The sequence below is a fragment of the Poecilia reticulata genome, linkage group LG1 (assembly GCF_000633615.1).
Source record: "Poecilia reticulata strain Guanapo linkage group LG1, Guppy_female_1.0+MT, whole genome shotgun sequence".
Lineage (NCBI taxonomy): Eukaryota > Metazoa > Chordata > Actinopteri > Cyprinodontiformes > Poeciliidae > Poecilia > Poecilia reticulata.
In genome coordinates this window covers 30213318-30237660 of record NC_024331.1, presented here as the reverse complement: position 1 = coordinate 30237660, position 24343 = coordinate 30213318, and the positions used below count along the sequence as shown (strand labels likewise).

General features: G+C 38.6%; 2 protein-coding genes across 12 annotated transcripts in view; both read right to left on the bottom strand.

The window, feature by feature from the left end:
- gab1 (GRB2-associated binding protein 1) overlaps positions 1–10008 on the bottom strand; it is a 63148-nt gene extending 53140 nt beyond the window's left edge. For 2 of the 10 annotated variants that reach the window (XM_008419968.2, XM_008420003.2), the window contains exons 1-2: positions 9461–9991; positions 9166–9315 (exon numbers count right to left, since the gene is read on the bottom strand). In XM_008419968.2, the coding sequence (XP_008418190.1) occupies positions 9166–9237 (72 nt within the window). In that variant the 5' untranslated portion in view covers positions 9238–9315; positions 9461–9991. Of the gene's footprint in view, positions 1–9165; positions 9316–9460 lie in introns of all 10 variants that reach the window. The other 8 variants (XM_008419994.2, XM_008420040.2, XM_017305977.1 and 5 more) reach the window with 7 other exon arrangements.
- Positions 10009–12706: 2698 nt separating this feature from the next.
- On the bottom strand, positions 12707–23875 carry usp38 (ubiquitin specific peptidase 38). 2 transcript variants are annotated; one of them, XR_534608.1, is made up of 12 exons: positions 23709–23875; positions 21868–22558; positions 20949–21084; positions 20689–20818; positions 20362–20463; positions 19876–20034; positions 19563–19756; positions 19393–19486; positions 19210–19316; positions 17411–18719; positions 15599–15730; positions 14383–14470 (listed from the first exon to the last, which is right to left on the bottom strand). XR_534608.1 is itself a non-coding variant. In XM_008420056.1 (11 exons), the coding sequence occupies exons 2-11, from the start codon at positions 22547–22549 to the stop codon at positions 14300–14302; spliced, it is 3084 nt and encodes a 1027-aa protein (XP_008418278.1). In that variant the 5' UTR covers positions 22550–22558; positions 23709–23875; the 3' UTR covers positions 12707–14299. The 2 variants fall into 2 exon arrangements, 1 of the variants encoding a protein (XP_008418278.1); XM_008420056.1 differs by lacking the exon at positions 15599–15730 and having other exon boundaries at positions 12707–14470.
- Between the last annotated feature and the right edge of the window lie 468 nt (positions 23876–24343).

The window sequence follows — 24343 nt, the reverse complement described above, 5'->3', positions numbered from 1 at the left end:
TATATATATATGATCATTTAGAAATTGGGCCTCTGTCTCTTTAAAAACTTCTGCTCTTTCTGAAACTCTGTCTTTAGGACATGACCACGTCGCACCTCTATTAATCCTGTAACAATGTCTTTACCAACTTTTCACTGAGAAACAGTTTGCATAATGAGCTCAGCAATTCCACTAGGTGTTTGCTAATTGCTGCTGGCTAGTCTGAAGGAGCTGAGAGGGGAAGTCGCATGGTAGGGATGCACATATGGAAAAGTTGACGGGAAAAGGACAGAAGAAACTGTCCGAGATCTATGCTCTGCCACAATAAATCCTAAGAACTGATGACCAACTAAAATTAGAAGGGATGAGGCAACATTTACACTAAACAAATGTAATAATTAGTCAATAGTGAATAAAAGAGGGGAAAAAAATCTAAAAGTTAATGGTTTCTTTACTTATTTTGTTTCAATAAGTCAAGAAACAGTGAATCATGCTGTGTGGATGCTTTTTTCAGCAGGAACATTAAATTTAGTCAAAGTTGATGGTAAGATTGATGTTACGCCCCCAAGGTCTAGGGGTCCAGGGACGATAACATAAAATGTGTCCAGAGGAACAAATGGTGTGTAAAATRATTTATTACAAGAAAGTTTTCCAAAACAATACAATTTAACCCAACTAATGCAAAACAAAAGGGGTYAACAAACTAAAGAATATTAAGTGCAAATTAAAGTTACAAAAGGGTCCAAACAAGTCACTTCAAAGTAAACTCAAAATAACCCAAAAATGGGAAAACAGGGAACACCCAAAGGGAATGTTAAGGGGAGCACAGAGCCTCCCAAACACGAGCTTCTAGCTTGTGAAGTGAAACTAAAGCAGTCAAACTACTTAGCAGAACAAGCAGAAACAAAACAGTTCAAAAATCGCCACAGCAGTTGTACAAAATAGTTCAAACAAACTGCCTAAAGCAATTGCTAACACCAAACAAGGGGGACAGCTTTACAAAACCTCTTCAAACTAGCTGCCCCTCTAGAGGAAGGATTCAGGAGCCCTTTATAGAGTGCAGGTGGGCCTCATCAACATCCGATTGATTTGAAAATCCTCTGCTGGTCCAATAGTGGAACTGTTCTCCGACAGCCTTCAGACCAGCCAATCAGGAAGGTGTGCTCCCACAGCGGAATCCGCATAACAAAAGGAGCCTGCACAGCCTCAAGAGGCCAAGGGCCGTAACAATTGAGTTAAATACATTACAATCCTGGAAGCCAACCTGTTGGAGGCTTTAAACTGGGGTGGAGGTTCACCTTCCAGCAGGACAACAATCCCAAACTTACAGCCACAGAATCTGTGTAAAAACGCAAGGAGTGTCATTTGTAAACGTGTTCCATGCAATCTGGGTGGGCTTGGGCTGTTTGGTAATTCAGTGTGCAGATGAGCTCAGCTGGTGGAGATTTAGCACAAAAGACCTGCAGCTCTAACTGCAGTGAATAGTTGTTTTAAAAAGTATTGAGTCAGAGAGGCTCTGCTTCTTAAAACAATCTCTCTCTGACCGATTTTCTAACCAAAAAGGCTAAACAGATTTAAAGAGGAGCGGCAAAAGCAAATGAGGTGGATTAGCAGTGCTCGCCAACAACTGGTGGAATATTGTCTCGGTTGCCTGGAAATTGAGCTGTTAACATGACATAACCATCAGATGGTCAGATAGCAACAATCTTCAGTCAGAGGCTCTTTTTTTTAGATTCACTGCAAAACTGACTGTTACTTGAGATTCTTGGATGATGTAAGCTACTTATAACATTTATTTTCTTTTTGGGATAAATATTGAACTGAATTTATGTGGATTTGTAGGAGTATCTAAGTAGAGGCATCTGAATATAGCGGTAAGCCACATTTTTCTGATTTGTTCTTTTCTTCAAGATTATGCATAACTTTGTGTTTCTCAAAACTGCAACAAAGTCTGTGGCTGAAAGTGGAAGGGTGTAAATACTTTTTGAAGAGTATAGCTATGAATACAAAATCTAATGCAACTTACCATTAGATGAACAAACTGTTTTTTTTTTTGTTTCACAAAGCAAAAGTGCACAAACGTCTTGCAATGCAATTTTAGAAACAGATCCTTGTGAGTTGATTTTTATCAAATTTAAGCTGTGATTAGCGAACCACTAATGCGATTACGTGCAACTCTCGTCTTGCAAAATATAAGCAAACATGGGTGTTATTATTCATCCATGTTTCGCCGCATGGCAACAAAAGACTGCTGTGACACCCTTCTATGTGCTACTGCTTTTCCTGAGGGCTTTTTCAAATTGAGTGTTTTGCTTTCACGGGTTTGTTTGTCTTTGGGAGGCAATGACATGATTTCTGGCTTACTCCACTATAAATATCCAAACAAGAATGCAGACGCGCCACAAACATGTTCACTTTTGTCCTGTTTTGAAACAAAGAGCACCTCAGGACAGAGAAAGCTTTGAAATGGGAGAAAACACATATTTCACTAACGCAGCCTTCAGAAATTTTTGTATTATTTTCAAAATTTCTTCTAAAAAAAGAAAAAGGGTACAACCTCACCTTCACATCTTCACCTTTGAACTGGTCTGTTTACCAGTGTGGCTGCTGTGAAACTGATCCACACACACAGGTGTAGCACAGCGACAATAGTCTGTTGTCAGGGATAAAAGTGGACGGGGGGAAGCAGCAGAACTAATATCAATTTTTAATGGTCATTTGTTTGTAATGGATAGTAAATTATTAATGCCATGTGCAATCCATTTTCAAGCTGTGGCAGATCACAGCAGCAATTTGAAAACAGAGTGCTGCCCACAATCCCGAGGACACTGTGCAATAATATTACCTCGTTAGCCTAAGAGGCTAATGCCGCACAAGTACCCCTCTGTTACAATCCGTCCGGGTTGCTTGTTTGTTTGTCTCCTGAAGCACGCGGGGTGCAGGGTGGTGGCGGCGGTGGAGGGGGGCGGGTTCAACAGAAACCGTTTGTTCTCTGTTCCACTTGCTAAGCAGATTTAATGAATCCTCTACTTAATCGAAGAGCTGGGCCTTTGTTTCGCTTTGGCCGTGCCGTCACATTTGTTGGGTACAGGTTTCTCTGGCCAATTGTCGGAAAACGGCCGCCGTTTCATCCGGAGTGTAGCATGCGCTGTAAATTTGCTTTCGCCCTGCCGAGAGGCCTCATGGAGTTTGGTCCCTTGTCTCCGTTTTACTGCCATCTGAGGAGGACCTCTGGGGTTCAATATTTTCCTTCATCCCCTCGACCCCGAAGCCTCGCTTTCTCCCACTGAGGCCCTTTTAAGGGAGGCAGAAACTCCACAACAAAGCCCGAACATGCTTCCAGTGGGGAAACATCAGGGAAATACAGATGTTCCACTGAATGAGTCAAGTTAGAAAGGAATTATTGAGAACATTTATGCTTTCCCTGCAATATTTATAAGCAATAAAGGGAGCAAAGTATGACAAACATAACCTTTGAGTGTGACTTTCCACAATAACTCTCAGTAATTTAACTTTAACAAACTGAGTTTTTAATTATTATTATTTGAGAATAATTGCCTATAAACCTCCACAACTAAATGACACAAAAGATTTTTTGTTAGAACCATTTCTTCCATTTTTGTTATTACGTAGAAACTTTGGTTTTTACATCATTATCCATCTTTTAGTAAAAGTTTCTTCTTTCATTTAAAAATAATAAATTTCCTTTTATAAATATGTTTTGAAAATTATAAGGTAACATTTGCAGCCCAAGATGAGCTTTATTTAGCTGGACTGAGAGCAAAAATGGCCTTTTGAATTGCTAAGGCCGCATTATTACTATATTATCATATCATAAAGCAACAATTGTTCTTATTTTGAAGAATATTACACTAATTATAATGCAATTAAAAACATATTTTTTAATAAATGACTTGGGTTGGCGCAGTTGGTAGAGCTGTTGCCTTGCAGCAAGAAGGTTCAGGGTTCGATTCCCGGCCTGGGGTCTTTCTGCATGGAGTTTGCATGTTCTCCCTGTGCATGCGTGGGTTTTCTCCGGGTACTCCGGTTTCCTCCCACAGTCCAAAAACATGACTGTCAGGTTAATTGGCCTCTCCAAATTGCCCCTAGGTATGAGTGTGTGTGTGCATGGTTGTGTGTCCTGTGTGTCTCTGTGTTGCCCTGCGACAGACTGGCGACCTGTCCAGGGTGACCCCGCCTCTCGCCCGAAACGTTGGCTGGAGATGGGCACCAGCACCCCTCCCGACCCCACTGAGGGAAAAAGGGTGCAAGAAAATGGATGGATGGATGGATGGACTTTCAAACTAACATAGAATATTACACTGTATTGCTGCCTTTTCCAAACAGTCAGGTTTGTGCTTTTATGAAAATGATACAAATGTTTAGCAACCGTCTTTCAGCCAGCTGACTACCACTATGCACTGTGCAGCAACAGGTTGGGGAGCGACTGGAAATTCTAGTCATTCCAGAAATGTATCTCTCATCAAAATGACTTTAAACCATAGGAAAAAAGGTATGCAGCTATATTTTTGTGATTTTGAAAGTGTAAATGTTTAAAATGCTAGTAATCCAGCACTGCTCACTGAACTGTGTGTGAGTGTGTGTACTTTTTCTGCAATTCAAAATTTGAATATTCTCCCAATCTGCCATTAATCTGGGGGCTGAAGAGCTGAAGAATCCTCACTATTGTGTTTTTATTTCCATTGATTTCAGCTTCAGTCATTCCTCTTCCTCTGAAAGAGGAAGTTGAAAAGCTTTCACATTTACTTTTTGTTTCAAGTAATCCCTCATCTCCAATTGGAAATAATTCAACTTAACTTATAGTTTTATTGTAGACATCAGACCTTCCATCAATGTGCACAAAATATATTTGATCAAAGCAAAAATGACTTTACATGTTCTCAGGGTAAGTAGTGAAAATGCTGAGTTAGCTCCCTCTCTTTGAGTCACAAGGTTTCTTTGATAGCCTCAATAAAGATGAACTAAAAGTGTTAGAAATAGCTCGTTTAGGGTTTCACAACAGAACATCTATAAAAAAAAATTCTGATTTCATGGTCGAAAAGAGGAAAAAGGAAAACCAGATAGAGAAGGCAGCTGCAACAAAATGGAAAAACCCAGGAGCATAAATTGTTGTGACAATCTGTGGCTGGGGAAAGACCAACATAACGCAGCTTCATGATAGATTTGAAAAAAAAAAAAAACACACAAATGATCAGTTTCATTCATTGATTCGGGTTTTTTCCACCTGACTTGTTCTCTGTGGGATCTGTACAAAAACGTGCAATGAAACCACTTGCAATAATGAAACCACTTGCAATATCAGCAGCATATTTCTGTCCAAAAACAACAATTCTTGTTGCCACTAAATGGAAAGTCTCACAGGCTTCAAAATGTTCTCACACTTTCAGAAAACCTCACTTAACTGCATCACTTTTACCTTATCAGATCACCTTATGGTGATCAGTTTATATAAAGAAAAATTGGCTGTAGAGATACATTTGACGCGTCATCACTGAACAGGACGCCGCCGCGGTTTGTGTTGAGAAGCTCTGACTCATCACCGCAATGAAAAAGGATGCAGAGTTATCATAAAAATGTTCACAATTAGGTAATAAACTGGGGTTTGGACTTTCTTCCTCATCTAGTCAGCCTTCGCTCAGCAGTGATTTAAAACCTCTTCTGCATGCACACACCTATTTGATTTCAGGGGCACAAAAAAATGAACAAAGCAAAGTCATGATGTCCTCAATGCTTATATTGGAGCTGGCAAAACATAGGAGGATCGTGTAAATAGTCTTAACATAAAACTGTAGTTTTTCCTTAGCAGCAGGTGGAAGTTACCCAAAAAAATAGAAATAAATCTGATGCATGCAGCCAAGAGCCTTATAAACACATATTGTACTAAAATAAATAAATAGTTTAGTTCTAGAAATCCACACATTAGGCTTTTCCTGGCCTGTTAAGGTCTGATCTGCTGATTCCATTTTTTCATTTTAATGACATAAAAGAACAAAGATGGCTGCAGTTTCTTTGACAGGGATATTAGCCTTACATCCCACATGAAGAAGCGACTACAAGATCACCAAGTGCAGAACATGCAGCTCAAAACAGACAACTCTACGTTATCTCACTTTCATTAAACTAAAGAAAACACAAAGTATCTGTTGTTGGCTGATGCGTTAATAGGCCAGAAATTATCAGTGTTTATACATGTAATAGATAGATCTTTATGTTATCTACTTGTAGATTGCCAATCAGAGAAGATCAGTTGAAATCTGACTGCCGTGCTGATTGACTGGTGCATCTCTAATTTCAATGTCCTTCACTTTACCTTTACAAATTTAAACAATCGTCCAAATATCTTTATTTTTGTTTACTTTGTAGAGCATTTGTCGACTTTTTTGGACCAAATACTACTCAAAGTCAAGGTAGCTCAAACCTCCACACAGGTATTAGCTGAAGTTATCTTATTAAGAAATAACCCAATTCAAAGCACATTTTAAAGATGTTAAAATACATAAAATCCAGTCAAGATTGCTGATTTTACACCAAACAAAAGGGATATGTCAGCTGAGCTTTCATATAGAAACCAATGTGAGCAAGGAAGACTGCTATAATGGTGCCAAACTGTACCAGTGACTTTGTGTATCAAAAGAAAAAAACAATCCCAACCAACATTGAAGCAGGTAAAAAGTACAACTTTCCTCCCTTGTTAAATCCTGAATTAGCTACTATTTTGCTTCTATACCCTGGACACGACCTGGTCTGACAAGAACATGAAAATCTCTCAAATGAGCTAAAAAATCTAAAGAGATGAATCATTGTCCCGATCAAAAAACATTTCTATGAGTTTGTGATTCCAGCAAACTACAGAGGGAAACACAACCAACTAAAAAACAGAGAAAACATGTGAGAGCGGCGAACATTCCCAGAGTGGCCTGCCAACAAAATTTCTTTAAGAGAACAACAAACACATCCAGGAGGTCACAAATAAATCCAGAACAACATCTAGTTCACTTGCCCCAAAGGTCACTATTCCTGACTCAATAAAACAACTGATGACCCAAAAGAAACAAAGGCCGATCTCACATTTCCAATAAAACATCTTGAGGGCTGAACCTCAACATTTTAATTAAAATATTCTGAGCTGGCCTATTTGGAAGATGTGCACCGCATTACATCTGTGGTAAAACTAAGACAGGATTTCAGAAAAACTAATTTATTCGTTAACGACACCAACAGATTAAGGTAATGAAGTGTCTTAGTTAAAGCTGGTACAGGTAAAGCTGATCTCACACTTAATGGCAGTTGTTGCCACAAACCGTCTGTAGATTTAAGGAGCAACTTCTTTCCTCTTTTTCTTACTTTACATAGGGTTGCAGTAAATTGTTTCAGCATGATAAAAACTGAAACAGAATAAATCTGTAAGTAATATTTCAAGCCCTTGCTTATCATAATTTTAATGGCTGAGCTTACAGATAACTCCAAATTAAAGGTCTCAAGTTTTGGAACTTACATGTGTACATTTCGTATGTTACGCAGATGCCATATTGTGACTACACAATCAAGCGGAAGACTGCTGACTTGACAAATGTCTGTACGACAAGGAGGGGAAGTCACAGAATGTCAGCACAAAAAAAAAGCTGGTTTTAAAACAAATTGCTTTATCCAAGCATATTTAAGGAAGATTAAGTTCAAGGAAAAACTGTGGTATGAAAGGTTGCACCAGAAACAGGAATAACTGCAGCCTTGAGAGGATTGTTAAGCAAAATTCAATCAACCTGAGCTAAGGAGCAAAAGAACTGGAGGATCTAAAAATCCTCTTTTTAGATTAAAATTAAGTTTGTATTCAATTTGGAAATAAAGGTCTCAGAGTTTCAAGAAAGCGTTGAGAGGGTCAGAATCCATGTTGCCTGGAGGCCACTATATCCAAGCAATTAGGATTTCCATTAAATCTCAACAGAACCGCAGGCTGATGCCCTCCTGCCACTCCGCCCTGATGCAGAAAGCCATGCAGAAGAGCCCACAACCACACATTCAGTCAACAGAAATGAGGATTTCAGAAACTACACATTTCTGTTTAAAAAAATCTTTTTTTATTTATAAATTAGCACATAAGAAATAAAGGCTTTTAAGAAAAAAAATGTGTAATGAATCTATACAATAGGAGTTTCAATAACCAGAAACTAGAGGAGCACCGATTGCAGTTTTCTGGTCGATCACCAATCTTTAAAAAGCTCGACCTGCTTTGACTGACACATAACTTTTTTGCCTGAAAAACTGCTAAATATAGCAACAAAGTTTCTAAGTTGACAACAGTCTGTGTGTTTGTTAGTCAGCCCACATTCACAGCAAAGTAAAAGCGGACTGTAGTTGATTTCTAGACCTTTGCAGATAAAATCTGTGGAAAAGTATCAGACGGTGGCTGATTTTCCTAAACTAAGGAAATCTAAGTTGATTTATCACTGCGACCTTACAAAACATATTCAACTTTTTCATCATGGTACTTTCTTTAAATATACCCAAATATGGAGACGAAAACTTGGAACCTCATAAAGCCTTTTTGCAATTCTTGCAGCTCTAAACTATTCAGTTATTTCTCAGATTGTAAATATAGGTATGTTCAAGTGAATTGATATTTTATTGTGTCAATTTCCTGACTCAACAAGATCAACAAAAACCTGCCTTAGGTAACAACATGTTCTTTTATCTTTCCCATATTGAAGAGGAGCTATGCCATGCTTATGATATTAAGAAGTATGTTTCTATTTCTTTTTGATGTGGGAATGTTTTCCACTCTGAAAGAAATAATTATTGAATAATTTCTACATTTATGTGCAAGATTATGTAATCAAAAATAGATCTATTTGCAGGTTTCTTATGCAGCTTTATCAGCTCTGACAATACTGTGTATTTCAAAATATTGCCGTTTCTCCACAGTTTCAGTTCTTTGCAAACTCATGGATGTTGGGGATGGGAGGCAAACACAGTTTACGCAAGAAAGAAAAAAACAAAAGAAATAAAAATTAAAAAAAAAATCGAAATCAGGCTGTTGAATGTGCACAACGTGAGGCCTGAAAACATGTCTGTCATTTCGCTCCATAGTCTCCAGAGAAAAGCAGGCGAGATGCGGTCCCACAGGTTGATTTATCGCAACGTCACAAGTAGGATATAAAGTGCACTTACGTAACGTCTCAACTTTTTTTCAGGAGGAGACTTTCGCAGCCAGCCTGAACACACCACCTCTCCCCCACTCATCTCTGCTCCCTGCGCGCCGGACTCCCAGCGGTCGGTGGCCGTTTGGCTTCGCCTGATCTGGGGAGTGTCTCCGTCCGCCTGGAGTAAACAGAAAAAAAAAGGGAAGAAACACAGTGGTGTGATTAAAACAGGAGAGGAAAAAAATAAAGTTAAAAACGAAGCACTTTTCTTGTCTGTGGGAGCCACACAGACGCGGTCACTCCTTTCCAAAAAGTCGACTCACCGACAGAGAGCAGGGTAGTTTCTCAGAAATGAACACAACAGATTCCCACTAGTTGTAGTCAAATCCACGCACTATTTCCCACGCTTGGAGCGGGCGCAATCCTCCTCCGTGTCGCCTTTTAGACGAAGATAAACGCCAACTCGAGTACTTTGAAACGCTAAAGCGACAAACAACAAGGAGTCTAGTGAAGTTTTTCTGTTTGTTTTGTTTTCTTAAATATAACGTCCCATGCTAATTCCAGTCCAGAGTGGAGCGAGAAATCCCAGTTGGCGAGGTCGGCTGCAAACGTCCCACAGCGTACCGCTGCATAATGCTCGATTTAAAGCAACCTTTGGACGTAAACACAGCGATTACACCGAGCTTCTCTAGCAGTTTACTCCCATGGTTCCTTAATTGTGATTGACAGTCCGGCTAAAGTGTGTCTTTTCCCTAAACTCAGTCTCCACTAGAACATGACTGTTAAGCTAGCTAACACTAAAGCAAGAGAGCCCGGATGTTTGAATGTCGTGCTTTCAAAATAAAATCAGCATCAAAGAAAAAAACTATTCAATACACAAACAAAGTCAAAGCAAAAATAATCATAACAATAGTAATAGGTAGATATATTAAAATAGTATATGTACAGAAATATATATATGATAACCCGCTTTTCCGGTTTCATAATCAACATAAACAGGATATTAAAATTACTGTATGCTACAAACATTAGTGAAGTTTTATAATAGATCCATTTTAGAGCTCAAGTTGAACTACTCAAAGTGTGCGGTTCTTTCCCTGGTCTCTATTTAAATATACTGCCTTGATGTAATTATGTTTTAGCATTAAAAAAGAAAACTGAATGACTTCCTTAGAAGAATTTAACAGTAGAGACTCGTTTTATTTTGTACATTACTTCTTAACGTCTGGTACTATTATTATTTTGGAAATCCCAATCGGAAGTTGCATAAGTCAAGCACTTTAACTTGACCTCGCTTCTTCAGAGGACAAACTGGAGAGGCGGCAGCGTGCAAGGAAAACTGAAGATTTTAAAAACTATGGGACATGTAGTTCAGTGACTGCCTGTATTCTGCCACCCCCGCTTGAACCTATAACATGGGAAAACTGCCATTTGGTAATTAGGACACAAGGTAACAGAGACAGGTCAGCTTTGTGCGAAAACACAAAACGGGATACGGATAGTTTAAAAAGAAACAAAGAATGGCCCAACCTCTCTGGTACAGCCTCAGGTGTCCCAACAGAACCTCGCACGTCTAAACTACAATATCCACAATGCGGAGAGAAAAGCGCACGGTGATCCAGCGAGAACAATGCAATGATTGTTTTAGTTTTGCAACATCTCTGTTTAAGTAAACCGTTTTGAGCAATGCATTTTACAAAAACACAACAGTTTTCACAATGCACATGTAAAGTGGCTGACATGCAATTTCAAATAAACAAATTTATCGTATCTCTTATTCAAATAGCTACTTAAGAACTGCAAAGTCAACAGATAGGATACAGACTAAACATTTAACCAAATATTATTCCGTTTCAACCGAGTGAGCAAAATGACTTGACTCATCTATAAGTGATCCAGTCCACTGCCAAAAGCCTGGTCCCTTCCCCTCTGACTGGTATCCAAGGAATGTTACTGGAATGCTATTGTTACAAGAACATCCACTGAAAGGACACTTCACCTCTTTAAACATTGTTTATAATATTGTGGTAAGCCTGAATATTAAGCACTGTTTACACATCAGTCATGCTGGTGAAATAAATGTCTTCAGATAACACACATATAATATGTACAACATGGATGTATTTTTGTTGAATCAACAACAAATTAGTATAAAATATAAAAAAAATAAATGCAACTTTTTAACATCAAACATAAAAATTATTTAAAAGATTTTTATAGCAGAAAACTGGTCGTACAACATGATCACAAAGAAAAACAAAATAAATACTACATAGGAAAACCAGAGGGCCTGAACAGCACTACTGTCTGCAGAGATTTAAATCAGTCAAGTTTAATAAAGACAAAAGTGACACAAAACACCGAACAAGTTAAGAAAACTGACTGCAAACACAAACTGAATATTGAAATAAAGAAGAATTCAGCTGGGACGCAAATATTTGTTTCTTTATTTGTTCTGGGAACAAAGCCTTGTGTAGAAGCTGTTTCTACATGGTAAGGGGGGATATGTTCTTGTGATTTCCCAGTTCCTTTTTTCAGTCCCCGCTTTGTACCTACTTCCATTTGTGCAAAATAGCTTTTGCAGCCAAAGCAAAAAAAAAAAAAAAAAAAAAAAATGCAGAGAATCCAGCAGTGTTTTGACAAATCACACAAATCACAGTTCTGTTTTTCTTCTCTGATCGGATTAACACGTACGGTGGCTGATTAGAACCATTTCTAATCCATGTTTTTGACTCATCCTAAAATAAAAGCCAAAGTAAATCAAATTTAGGAAATTTTCTTTAGATCAGCAAGATGAGACTATAAACCTGCAGAGGCAACAGGAAATAATTAGTAATTGTTTAAAGGTAATTCCATTCATTTGGGAGATATTACAACATTTTGACAAGAGTTGAACAAAAAAAGGGCCAAAGAGAAAAACAAACAAAAAGTAATTAACTTAGCTAAAAAAAAAAATTGCCAAAGAGAAGTTGTTTTTATGGCTATAGATTTTTTTATGGTTGTTCTTACTGGCTTTGAGAATAAATCATTTGTCTGCAAATGTTTTAATTGATTTTTGAGTGTAAATTTTTTATGTTTTTGTTGTGAATGTTGCCACTCTTGACCAGAATTCTCTTGTAAAATCTCAGAGGAATTTTAATGGCAAAATAGAGATTCAATAAGTCAATGAAAATAAAATGTAAGAAATATTGAGCTGAATATTCATCTTTTCCTGCAATGTTTGTGGAGGAAGTCAGACACCAAGTTTTATATTGTTGACCATCTGTGTTGTAAAGCATGTAGAGGGAAGCATCATGCTGAGGGAAGGGTTGTCTGCTGTTAAGGCAGATTGGGTTTGGTTGAGATGGAAGAAAAAACAACAAAACTAATGAATTTCATGCCAAAAAACATGCTAGGTGACCTGAATGTAATCTTCCCACTATGCAAAGAAGCATCAGCTGGAGGTCTCAGAATCCCCTGGAGGGATCATATATCCGTCCTGGTTGCTGGGAACAGAGGGATGTCTGGATTAAATATATTGTTTCAAATTATTTTCAGGTAAATAATCTGAAATTATACAAAAATGCAGATTCATTCGTATATATACATTTTTATTGCATGAAACCTTTAAAACAACAACCGGCACACGCTGAAGAAATTCAAATTTCCTGAAAAACTTTCCATTCTGAGAAAAGGTTTACAGCTTGTGATGCATCATAGAAGTAAGCAAAGTCCCAAAGCTGTGTTTAGAAGTACAGGATAATAAAAACACTTTGTTACAGATCAGTTATTTTAGCTGTAGTTTTAATGCACAAACATGAACTATCATGTTTGTGTGAGGAAATATTAGGAACACTGATCCCCAAATCAGACATTTCAAAATGTTTACATATTTCAAAGTAAAAATGTGCATTTAAAAACAAGGAAGCCTTTTAAATTTGAACTATACAGGTACTTTGGCTATATTTTCTATTATTCATGGAGGACATATGTATAATTCAAACAAGATATTTACATGGACAGTATAAAAAGACAACTTCTTTTCTCACCAACATCAAATCTGACTAAACCGTTCCCGTTTTATTTTTGATATGTTTATATTATTTCCACTAGAATGATCAAAATTAAGGAATATTTTTTAAACACTTTTACTACTTTATTTAAAGTAATACATTTACAGCTACTACAACTGTTTTGCCTTTAAACAGTTTGTGAAAGTTCAACATTTAATTTAAAATTAGTGAAATGAGTCCTGTACAGACATTCAGATCAAAGCCTATACATGCACTCAAGGGAAAGGACTTTAAATCAGAAAAAAATGCTTTTTTGATCAAATTAAGATGAAAGTGTTAGCCATAATAAACATTACTAGATTTGAAGGGGAAAAAATGTCAGAAAAAGGAGCGTAGCAGTGGCAGCATCATGTCTGGTGGGACAGGTGCAATTTACAAAATAGACACAAAGTTAAAAATCTGGATGCAAACAGGTCTTCCAAATGCTTAATTAGTTTCAAAGTGACTAAAGGACAATGAATCAATGAACTGGAGATTGTATCTCTAAGTTACAAAGAAAATATGTAGATAGAATTGGAAATGAGGGTGCGAGAACAAAATTTACCAAACCGATTCAGACAATTTCTGACAGGAGAAATGGGCAAAAATTCCAGCAAACTTTGGTGAGACGTTTGTGGAAGGAAATCAAGAATGTTGGCACTAATCATATGGTTAAAAAAAATCACTTTTACCAATTACAGGTAATTTTTTACTTTCTTTGAAGAAAGTAAAAAAAAATATGTTACTCATTATTCTGCAATTTAGCAATTAGAAAAAATTAGTAATCCTGACTGACCTAGTAAAGAATTTATATAATTTAATGAAAATAAAGTTGTCTTTTTATACTGTATGTAAAGAGCTGGTTTTAACTGTATTTAAAAATGTATTCTCCAGGGTTTAAAAGTAAGAAATATAAATCATTAGATGAAAAAAAATGAAAAAAGAAAACATTTTTACCCATCTCTTTGGATGCAAGAAAACCAAAAATCAGAGCCAGTTTCCTGATATTCAGTGTGTGAAAACATTTAAATTATAGCAGAGCTCTTCTTTTCTGTACAGATGACTGTTGAGCCTCTCATATGATCAGTCAACCCCAGTTCATGTGGGTCTCCCTCTGCATTTTATTTCATTTTAGAAGACCAGTCTGCTAATGGTGTTGAAGCCTCCCCCTCCTCCTCCTCCTCCTCCTCCAGATGGGCCGCAGCTCCCTGGTGGGTTGTTGTCATCTGAACCGTTTGGCCTGAATGAGCAGGAAGACGAAGACGCCTGAAGAGCCTGGGTCCGAGCACTGAGCTCCTGCTCCTGTTGATCACCAAGGAGACAGACAAATATTTTACCAAGCTTGATTAAGTTTAAAACGCACCCTGGAAATACGGACAAATAAACTCTTTAAGAAACAGAGCAGGCGTTCCAATGGACATCACGATGTTATAGCTCCCTCTAGAGGAGATGCATCGAAGTTATTTACACGAACTCAGTGGAGTTTCAGTTTAACACACCACAGCTCAGTGAGTTGTGAAATTACACCTCACATCTTTGAGTAGAAGAGTCTGAATTTCACTCGAGGAGTACCAGAATACATAAATCAATCTAGTCTGCGGCTCAGTCTCTGTTTGCTACGTTCCACCTGGATTAATCCTCCACTTTAATGATAAAATCTTACTTGCGAAGAGAAACGGAAATGATGTTTTAAGTCGATTGTGTGTTGAAAATGAAAAGTAAGCAGTTGTTCCAAATACATGCCCGCAAACTTCTAAATCGGTGGTAAGCATAATTACAGCTCACTTCACACTTATACTTTCTTGCAAATGTAATCAAACTTGTTGAGCTTTTTTCCCTCCCCACATTTTCTCACTCTGCATCATAAAGCAGTGGAAGATAAATGACCCGTTTTCAGTTTCTTTTTTACAAATACAAGTCTGATGAGTGTGGGATGGATTCCAATTCAAACCACATTTTCACAGACTCCCCTTCAATCTCCAATATTTATTCTGGCTAAGCATGTGCTACCTCCTAAGAAAGGGCATGAACAAAAATGTAAGTGTGTACATGTGCAAAGATGAAACATTAAAAAATGTAAATATGTAGTGGCAGCATAGGAGGAGTGTTTATTTGGAGGCACCAAATACAAATACACGCAAATTCTGGAAAACGTGCAAAACTTCCCTTATCCTTCCAAAATCCCAGGGTTGGGCAATAAATCAATACCGTTATATATCGCGATGTATACATGTGATCAGTACCAATAGAAAATATGCCAGAGTGTTCAGTAATTTCACTAAACTCCGATCCAGAACTGCACAGCATTCTGGGAGATGTAGTTGTAGGAAAGGCTTTAGCTGCTAGCCATGCTAACCTCTCAGGGGTTGCTGACATCAACTGACTCACTCACTCTTTGGTTACATAGCAACTCACTCGCTCTGTTGTTACCTAGCAATAACTTGTTGAGTAACTTGCATAGGAGCACTTTCAGGTATCGCCACCGTGCCTCATAACCGCTTAAAAGAAAAAACAACGGCGTGCAGTGAAGGGAGAAAATGAGTCCGACAGCTCGAAAGGAAACTGTGGACAAAACAGGAAAGGTCACGTCACAGGTTTGGCAGCATTTCAGATACTTAAAACAACAAAACTAATTGACAATTATCGGTATCGGCTGATGTTGTGATCGGTTTTTCAGCCATGTTGCCCAACTCTACAAAATCCCTATAAAATACGTCAAAATGTGTGTTTGCAACTAGGGCAGTTGTAAATGATTATTGATGGTATTCTAATGGTTAATTGAGCTATTGAATTAAAAAAAATTCCTCTTCTGTAAGAGCTACTTAAGCTAGTAAAAGAAATATATGAAAGAGAACTGCTAGTAAAAAAACAGTACAATTAACTTTTAATAAGAAAACTTACTATGTAAAATTCCAAATGTTTCAAAAGTCATTTTAGTCTCAAGTTTGATGTATGAAAAAACTGTTTTATAAAGAGCAAAAACAGATGAGAAACAAAACATTTCAAATTAATCTTTAAACATTAAAAAACTAACTTAAACCGAGGAATTAGTAACAAATGCCTTGTATTTTACACTTCACTTTTCAAGTTTGAAGTATGAAAAAACTTTTATAAAACGGGTTTCTCTCTAGATCACTTTTGATCAGCAAGTAGCTACATGCATTTCCTTGAACATGTACCACATGCCAGATTCTACTAACAATCACAGATAAGGTAAGATAAGCTTGTTTTTGTCTTAGGGAACATAAATGTCACCAGTCAGCAGGCACAAGTGAGCTCAATGCATGTAATGGATGTTTCCTGCTGGGATGTTGGGGGATGGAGCATCGAGGCTCTGCTTCGTGAAACACCAATTCTGTTTTGCAGTAAACGTACTGAGCTGTGTGTTTATTCCTATTTAGTTTAAAGTGATCTGACATTTTGTGTCTCCGTTGGCGGCGCTTCTTTCTGACCCTCGCCTTCTCCCTCCATAGTTGCTATTAGCACTTAGGATTCGTCAACAGCTTATTGCRGAAGTGAGAGTGTTGCGCAACACAAACATTGGAATGCTTGAATGCAGCGCACTGAATAATAAAACATAATTTATAGCTGCAGTACATAACTTTTATGAATGTTTTTTATTAGTTTTTTTTTTTTTTACATATTTGTTAAAACTATCACCAGGTCGTGGCTGCATAAAATGAGATGGATAATCTGAAAAGGTCAAGCTCCTCCACTTCCTCCCTGTGCTGCTACTGCCATCTGAAGAAATGCACCACTTCCGATCAAAAACAACTAATCAGAGCCAGTGCTGTCAATCAACCACATGAACACGTTGCTAAATGCGCTGATAGAGGAGAAACAACTTAGGGTTACAAGAAAACTGTTTATCAGCCGTCATCGTAGGTCATGCTAACTAGGTCTTATCATTCATGACAGGGAGAAGCTAGACTGTAGCAGAGAGCAATGGTGCACAAATGGGTCTCATAAGACCTCCTCCTGGCTCTGATTGGCCGTTTCCAGTTAGTACTGGGAGAAGGCAGAGGAGCTCAATTATTTTCCACAGATTATCTGTCTCATTCCACACTTACAAATATGTCAAAAACACATTTTATAAAAGTTACATACTGCAGCTTTAACAAATCCTTGAGGTAGATAATTTGCCCTGAGGAATTTCAAAATTTCAATCATTTGATAAACCTAACAGCCCTAGTTGCAACTTTGCAAATGCACTGCATAGTAATGCAAATCTGTGAGAATTACCTGTAAATACAGCTTGTTGTCTTTGATGATAGCATCCAGCAGCTCTTTCTGCAGGGGAGGCTCGGCACTCAGTCTCATTCCATTTGCCATTTGTCCCTCGTTTCCATTCAACCCTGGCAGCTCCTGCTTCCTGTACATGAGCACATAGGCTGTGTCTTTGGGGAAGCGATTGGTGATGTTTTGTACTGACTGTAGRGAAGTGTACGTCACTCTGCTGTCATTGAACAGGAGCCAGTCCTTCGTCTCCAGGCTCGTGTTGGGTATTGAGTCGCCTTGTTCTGATGTGCAGAGGCTACAAGCGTCCTGGTCGCTCGCTGAATCCTGTTTGACAGGAGACAGACCCGCTGGGTGCTGTGTCCCATCCGCTCCGTTGATGTTTCGTCCGTARGAGTAGTAGTGGCCGCTCTCCGAGGAAACCCCAGAATGCACCACGACAGAGCTGAGCATATAGGGCACTGATTGGACTGAAGTCTCTCTTCCTCTGGTCATCTTCTCAGCTTCATCTAACCTCATCTTCCTCTCTTCCTCCTCTTCTCCTTGTGATGGTTTGAGTTTCTTAGCCAGGTTCTCGCTGCTTTCCGGAGAATCAACTTGCAAAGGAGACGAGGAGGCAGAGGACCACTGCACTGGCGTCGCAGAGGCATGGACAGGAAGTCTCAGGGCTGGCGGGATGATGACGTTATCTAGGATCTTCTTGCGGATATGGCTTTTGGCATCGTAAGAGAATCGGAGCAACGTGAGGATGAGGTACTCTGGCGCGGAAACCACCTTCATGGTCCTCTCAGCTCGTTGGAGGGAAACACACTTCTCGCAAAARTACGCATTGTCTTCRTCCAGGATCTCAGGAGCCAGAAAATAGTTCACCAGGTCAGGCACAGACAGAGGAGGTTCGTTCGTCACTGGCTCATACTGAACGTTAGTAGCTACATTGCTTRTTTCAGGAGCTTCGCTGCCACCATTGACAGATCCCTGACAGAGCACCTTGCCTTCCTCTGTAGGTCTCTCTGCTTTGGGACTGCCCTGAGAGGAAGAAGACGGACAAAAGGCCAAAGACAAGTCTGTAAAAGGCTCTTCTTTCTCRGAGATGCTGTTACACTGCATGCACCGAATGCCTGTAATCAGCTTTCCACCAAACATCTGCTCTATCAAAGTCCTTCCATCGTTTGCACATCGGTTCTCCGCTTCAACCAAATGGGAGTCCTTGCGGTCTTCAGAAGTTGTTGGGTCTCTGCTGATCGGATCAACCAGGGAGGCTACTGTTGGCTTGGCTGATTGCARAACGTGAAGCGTTTTCTCCTCTTCGTGCAACCTTAAAAATACGAGTACACTTGGCATTAGCAGAGGTGGGTCGAGTAGCCAAAGATTATARACAAATGAGTAGCTGTACTTCAACATATTTTTACTCAAGTAAGACTAAAAAAGTATTTGGTAAAACTCAAGTACTGAGTAACTGATCAATAGGCCTGTTGTGCTATAAAATGGTTTTATCAAGACTACGTGTTACTGGAGATCCTTCCTGCYTGCAGCATCACCATCATCAACAAATCTTTTAAGATATTTGGATTACATGAGTTACATTTACTTTCCCTTTTGGAAAAAATAAAGCATTTTCGAATTGTATGAAATCACATAAACAAGGAGAAGTTTGTGGTTGTAATGCAGGACGAGTTCAAGGTGTATGAAAACAATGCATGTTTCCACAATCAGCGCAGCATTGTTGCTATTTTAATTGGCTTCAAGCAAAAATAAAAGTACAGGAATTGCAGAGCATAAGGAGGAGCGCTGGAGACTCACTGTACCTTTCTAGAAGGAATCTGAGATACTCTGAACAGTCCTGCTGTGAGCCCACGTTGAACCAGGGAGGACGAGACACTTCCAAGAAGTTTCTGGGAGCATATGCTGCCCTCTGTAGGCCAAAACACACAACTCATGTTGACATCCACCAACTTCACACATATTTCATTAGTCAAGACATAACAGACCTGTGTGTGTGCCAGGAAGGCAAAAAGGAGCTGCAGCCTCTTCATTACTGTGTTGGAGCCATTTAGATGTAAAGACAAAACGTGCCTCCTGAAACTGAGAGCAAAAACTCAGGTTTAATTCTTCACATTCTCAGCTTTGACATGTGTGTTGGTGTGACAGAGTGACTCACTCTGTTGCCATAAAAAGGGTCTGGATGATGCTGTTCATGTAGCAGGTGTTCCCCAGGTTGATCAGACCTGTCCTTCCTGTCTCAGACTTCCCAGCCGGCCTCAATAAACCAGAAGCAAACGAATTGGACTGGGATGTCCAGGCACTTTGATTCAACACCAACTTGATCTTCTCTTCTGAAGGTTTTGGGAAATCCTGGAAAGAGAATATGGAATAATTAATGCGGATGTGTCTGAAGCTGGCCTTATTTACAGAGCAGTCTTTTTTTATTTGAATTAACTCAGAAAATACCAACATAAACATCAGTTCTTCACCTTTATGACTTCTAATATGTGGTCGTAGAGGTCAGGAAAGCCAGAGTACTGGTACATCATGCAGTGTATAAGCTCAGTGAATTGGAGCAGGAAAGTTTGACTGGTGGGGAGACCATCTGTGTTTAGAGCCTGAACTAGACGGTGCACGAGTGGAACAACCTGAAAGGCAAAAAACAGGAAATTAGGAAATAAAAACAATAAATTCTGGACGATGAAGCTAAAATTTTCCCATCAAATGAGCAGAAGGAAGGAGATGAACATCAGGACCTCCACAGAGAGTTCAGCTGATCATTTCGTGTTTTTTAGGTTTTAATTAAATTGGTTCAAGGGCCACTGCTTGGCATTTAAGATGCTTTGCAGATCATTACTGAGGAGGGTCTGTGTGGCCTCGAAGTAATTTAAACAAGAACAGAAGGAAAATGAGAGAACAAACAATCTGGTCACATGAGGAGGAAATGAGCTGTGAGGAGACAGAGGACCTCTTACCAAATGGAAGGCCTCAGGAGAGTGCTGGAAGCTCAACAGCATGTGGGAAAGCACGGATAGCGCCCCCTGCCGCACAATAGGGTACCACAGACGGTTGAATACCTGCAGGTCAAAATAAACAGGTAAATATTTATAAGTTAAATTTAGGTCGAATCAAAGTCAATTTCTTTAACACATTTGTCATAAAAGGCCTAAAATATAAAATCAATGACATTAACCAGCAATAAATATGAACTACAGTAATTAATCTATTTCACACATTTGTAACATAATATTTAAATGCAACCTCCTCTACAAAGAACCATAAACCAGGGAAGTTTTACAAACCATTTCAATTTTCAGCAGAGTGACATCTATAAGGATGGTAAACTTCTGAACAGCAGCCAGTCCTTTCAGCAGAGCGATGACCCAGGTATCCACATGTTGGGCCAGCGGCCAGGACAACCAGTCAATCATTCTTTAAAACACACAACAAACAAGTGTTAACAAGCATAAACTGCATATTACAGACTGAAATTAGAACATGCTTTCATCCTACAGCTTACAAGTGTTGAATATAAGTGCAGAATAAAAAGGCATTGAACTACCGGCTGAGAGCTTTGGTCATGCTTGCATCTCTGACGTTCTGGTCTGTGGTGAGACTTTTGATGAGCACAGTGATCATCTGGACAGGGATGTGCTGGACCAGACTAGCCAGGGCAATAGATGGGTCAAAGGATGGGTCTGAAAGAACAACAACATCGAGTCATTTTTCTGTAGAAAATATTTTAATATGTTCCTTGAAGCTTGTGAGATGTTTCTATTTAGATACTTCTTAACATCTAGATRGAGACATTTAAAACAAATCTGCAGACACAATAAAAAGCCAACCTGTAAAAAAAAGCAAAAAAAAACAAACAGCTGTGGCAGCACAATTCATCATGTGTTTGTAGTCTACAAAAATCTCAGACATGTTATTTCCTGTTTTATTTTATGAATAATAACAATTTGTGAATATGTTTGCAGTTTCAGTTGGTAACACAAAAATAAAATATCCTATACACAATTTGTCCTGTATTAACTCAAGATTTTAGAGCATTTAAAGTCATACACTGCGAAAACATTAAATCTTACCAAGAATCTCTGTCTCACTTCTAGTGCAAATATTTTAGTAGACTTGAATTAAGACAAAAATATCTCAATAATTCTTGAATGTAGATACAAAAATACTAGTTCCACTGGCAGATTTTTCCCCACTTAAMACATGAAAAAAGTACTAAAAGTGAAAAACATCTGCCAGAGRAACTAGTACTTTATATCAAAATAAGTATTGACTTAAAACAAGCTTATATATATTGCTGAAAAGTTACTTTTAAATTAATTTTGACTTTTGACTTATTTCATGTGAACCAATATATTTGCATTAGAAACTAGATGTTGTATTTTTGCAGTGTATTTGTTTTAAAATATCAGTTCATTTGTCAATTTTAACAAACAGAAAGTCTGTAACAATTCAAGCAGCTTTACCTGTGGAGGAGATAATAGCAAAGACTTCTTGCAGTGAGGGCAACAGTGTGGCTGGCTCTGCCTTCCAGATGTTCTGTAGAAGAGTGCTGACCTTCGTCACCTGGCCTACATACTCTCTCAGTTCCCGCTCTTCGTTGGCACAGCACTGAAAGCAGCTGATGGTCCTCACTAGCTGCTGGCAGAACAAGACGCCTGACTTTTCCCTCGGGATGCACTGCATAAAGTCTGACAGCAAAGTGCTTAGTCGGGCGCAGAGAGCTGGCTCAGGCCGTTCGCACACCATCCTCAAAACCTCCACTTGGATGGCACTGAAGGTCTCCAGGACGGAGGGGCAGCTGATGAGCAGCCGCAGGCAGCAGTGGATGTAATCGATTATGGCAGCGTCTCTGTGTTCCAGCTGCCCGTAGCCCTGCTGGAGTAAACCGAGCACAAAGTCTTTGCAGAAGAAGAGCTCAAACTCGGGCCGGTGGTAGCGAGCGTAGGCCCCCAGAACCTGCAGGCCGATCTGCTTCTGGAAAGCATCGTCACCGAGTAAGATGAGGCGGGTGGTGAGTGTGAACAGGGCTCGACACTGCTCCTGCGTCACGTCGTTCTCTGCTGCTTCAACCACCTTCTTCACTATGGCCCTCTTCACCGGGACAGAGTGATCTGAGCTGATCAGGCCCTCCAGAATCTTGTCCATGTCGTCGAGCTGCAGAGGGCAGAATAAAGTGATTAATTGGTAAAAAATGATTATATTTGGAAAAATCTGGCCGGATAATAAATTAGTCATTAGACTTGTTTTTTTTTTTAATGAACACATTCAATAACCAAGGAGCCACATCAGTGAGCACAGAGAGCAGCACATAGTTTCTATGAATTAGTAGATCGTTCAAGTCTCAAACAACCAAACTACAGSCTTCTTTAAATCAAACACACAACACCAGTCCATGAAGTCACAAGTCTTGAATCAACCGTAACTTAGTGAGATCTGAGTAATAACCAGGCAACAGGTTCCAGAACAGATCGCTTCGCTTTGATTTATATTAGAAAATCCCTAATCTCTAAGAGACAGAGATAAATGGAATAGATTGGTAAAAACTTGATACTTCATTTCTTTTTGTTGTAGTCTTTAATACCAGCATGTTTTTTGTCTACCTGATGACATAATTTTTTTTATTATTTTTTACTGTCCCAGCTATAATGATCCACTTGTTTTTTTAAGAAACCCAAAGCTAAGCATTAATTTGGGTTTGTTTCATAACTTCAACTATTAAATCAGATTATCAAATGTTATGTTCAATTAGTCAAATAAACTTTTCACCAAGTACGTTTTTACTGTTACAGCTTTAAAATATACTTTTAGCAAGCAGGTAGCTATTATTTGTAACATGTTTTTTTTTCTCATTTCCTTAAGTATTCCAATGTGAATATTTAATAATTATTTATATATTTAAAAGCCAATGTAACTATAGAAATGTAAATTATTTATTTGGTACTGAACAGTATTTTCTGCTTCATTTATCACACTGGAGGAGAAAGACAACAAAAATTGCTGTTTTGTTTCTRTTCTGTAGAAACTGGCAGCTAGCGTGCTAATGCTAGTTGCTTCTTTAAATGCAACAAATGCCTATAGACGAGTAGGAGCTATAGTAGATTATYAACAAAATATAACCACGACGCTTTAATAATTATTATAAAACCTGCAGTACTCCATATTCCAACCAAATAGATAAAGTAATCACACCATAATAACAACAAAGCAACGAAACAGGCCGAGTAACCGTCAGGTACCACTCTGACTTAGCATAAATACCACCACAATACATCCGCAATTCATAAGCGTATCAACCTGAACTTACCTGAATTCAGCATGTCAACACATTCCAAACTAAATGTAAAAGCTCTCAGGCCGAGTCAAACATCTCCTGACAGATGAAACTGTTTTATTCAGGATTCATTTGAGCGTTCAGAATCAGCTGATTAACCTTCCACTACCGTCATTCCAACTGCCGACAACCGGTGTTGTGCTGAAAAACGCACCCCTGCCGTAAAACGTAACTGTTGTTTTTAAAGGGAGATACTTTTTCTTAATACTGTTTTGATGTTTTTTAAAAATAAGTAGGGCATTTCTATATAGTAACTAAGAAAGCTTTAGATTTACTTTGCATTTATACTTACATATTTAGTCTACATAAAGATAATTAGTTATTTTTGCATCAGGGGTTCTTTTGTCGCCAGAACAAATTATTTCAAGTACTCAATTTTTTTTCACAAAAAATCTCTATAAAAAACATTTAAATTGTTCTCCTTCAGTCCAAGTTGTATGTAAGTGTCAACCAATACAACGAATGTTGTTACAAGATGTAGTCATTTTGTGGTTGTTAGAAAATTTAGGAAATATCTACTCCTAAAGTTATTCACATTTTTTAAATAACCAGACTTACTAGTCAGAATATCCCTTTTGTCATTCTGCTCTTCATAGAGCAACACTGGG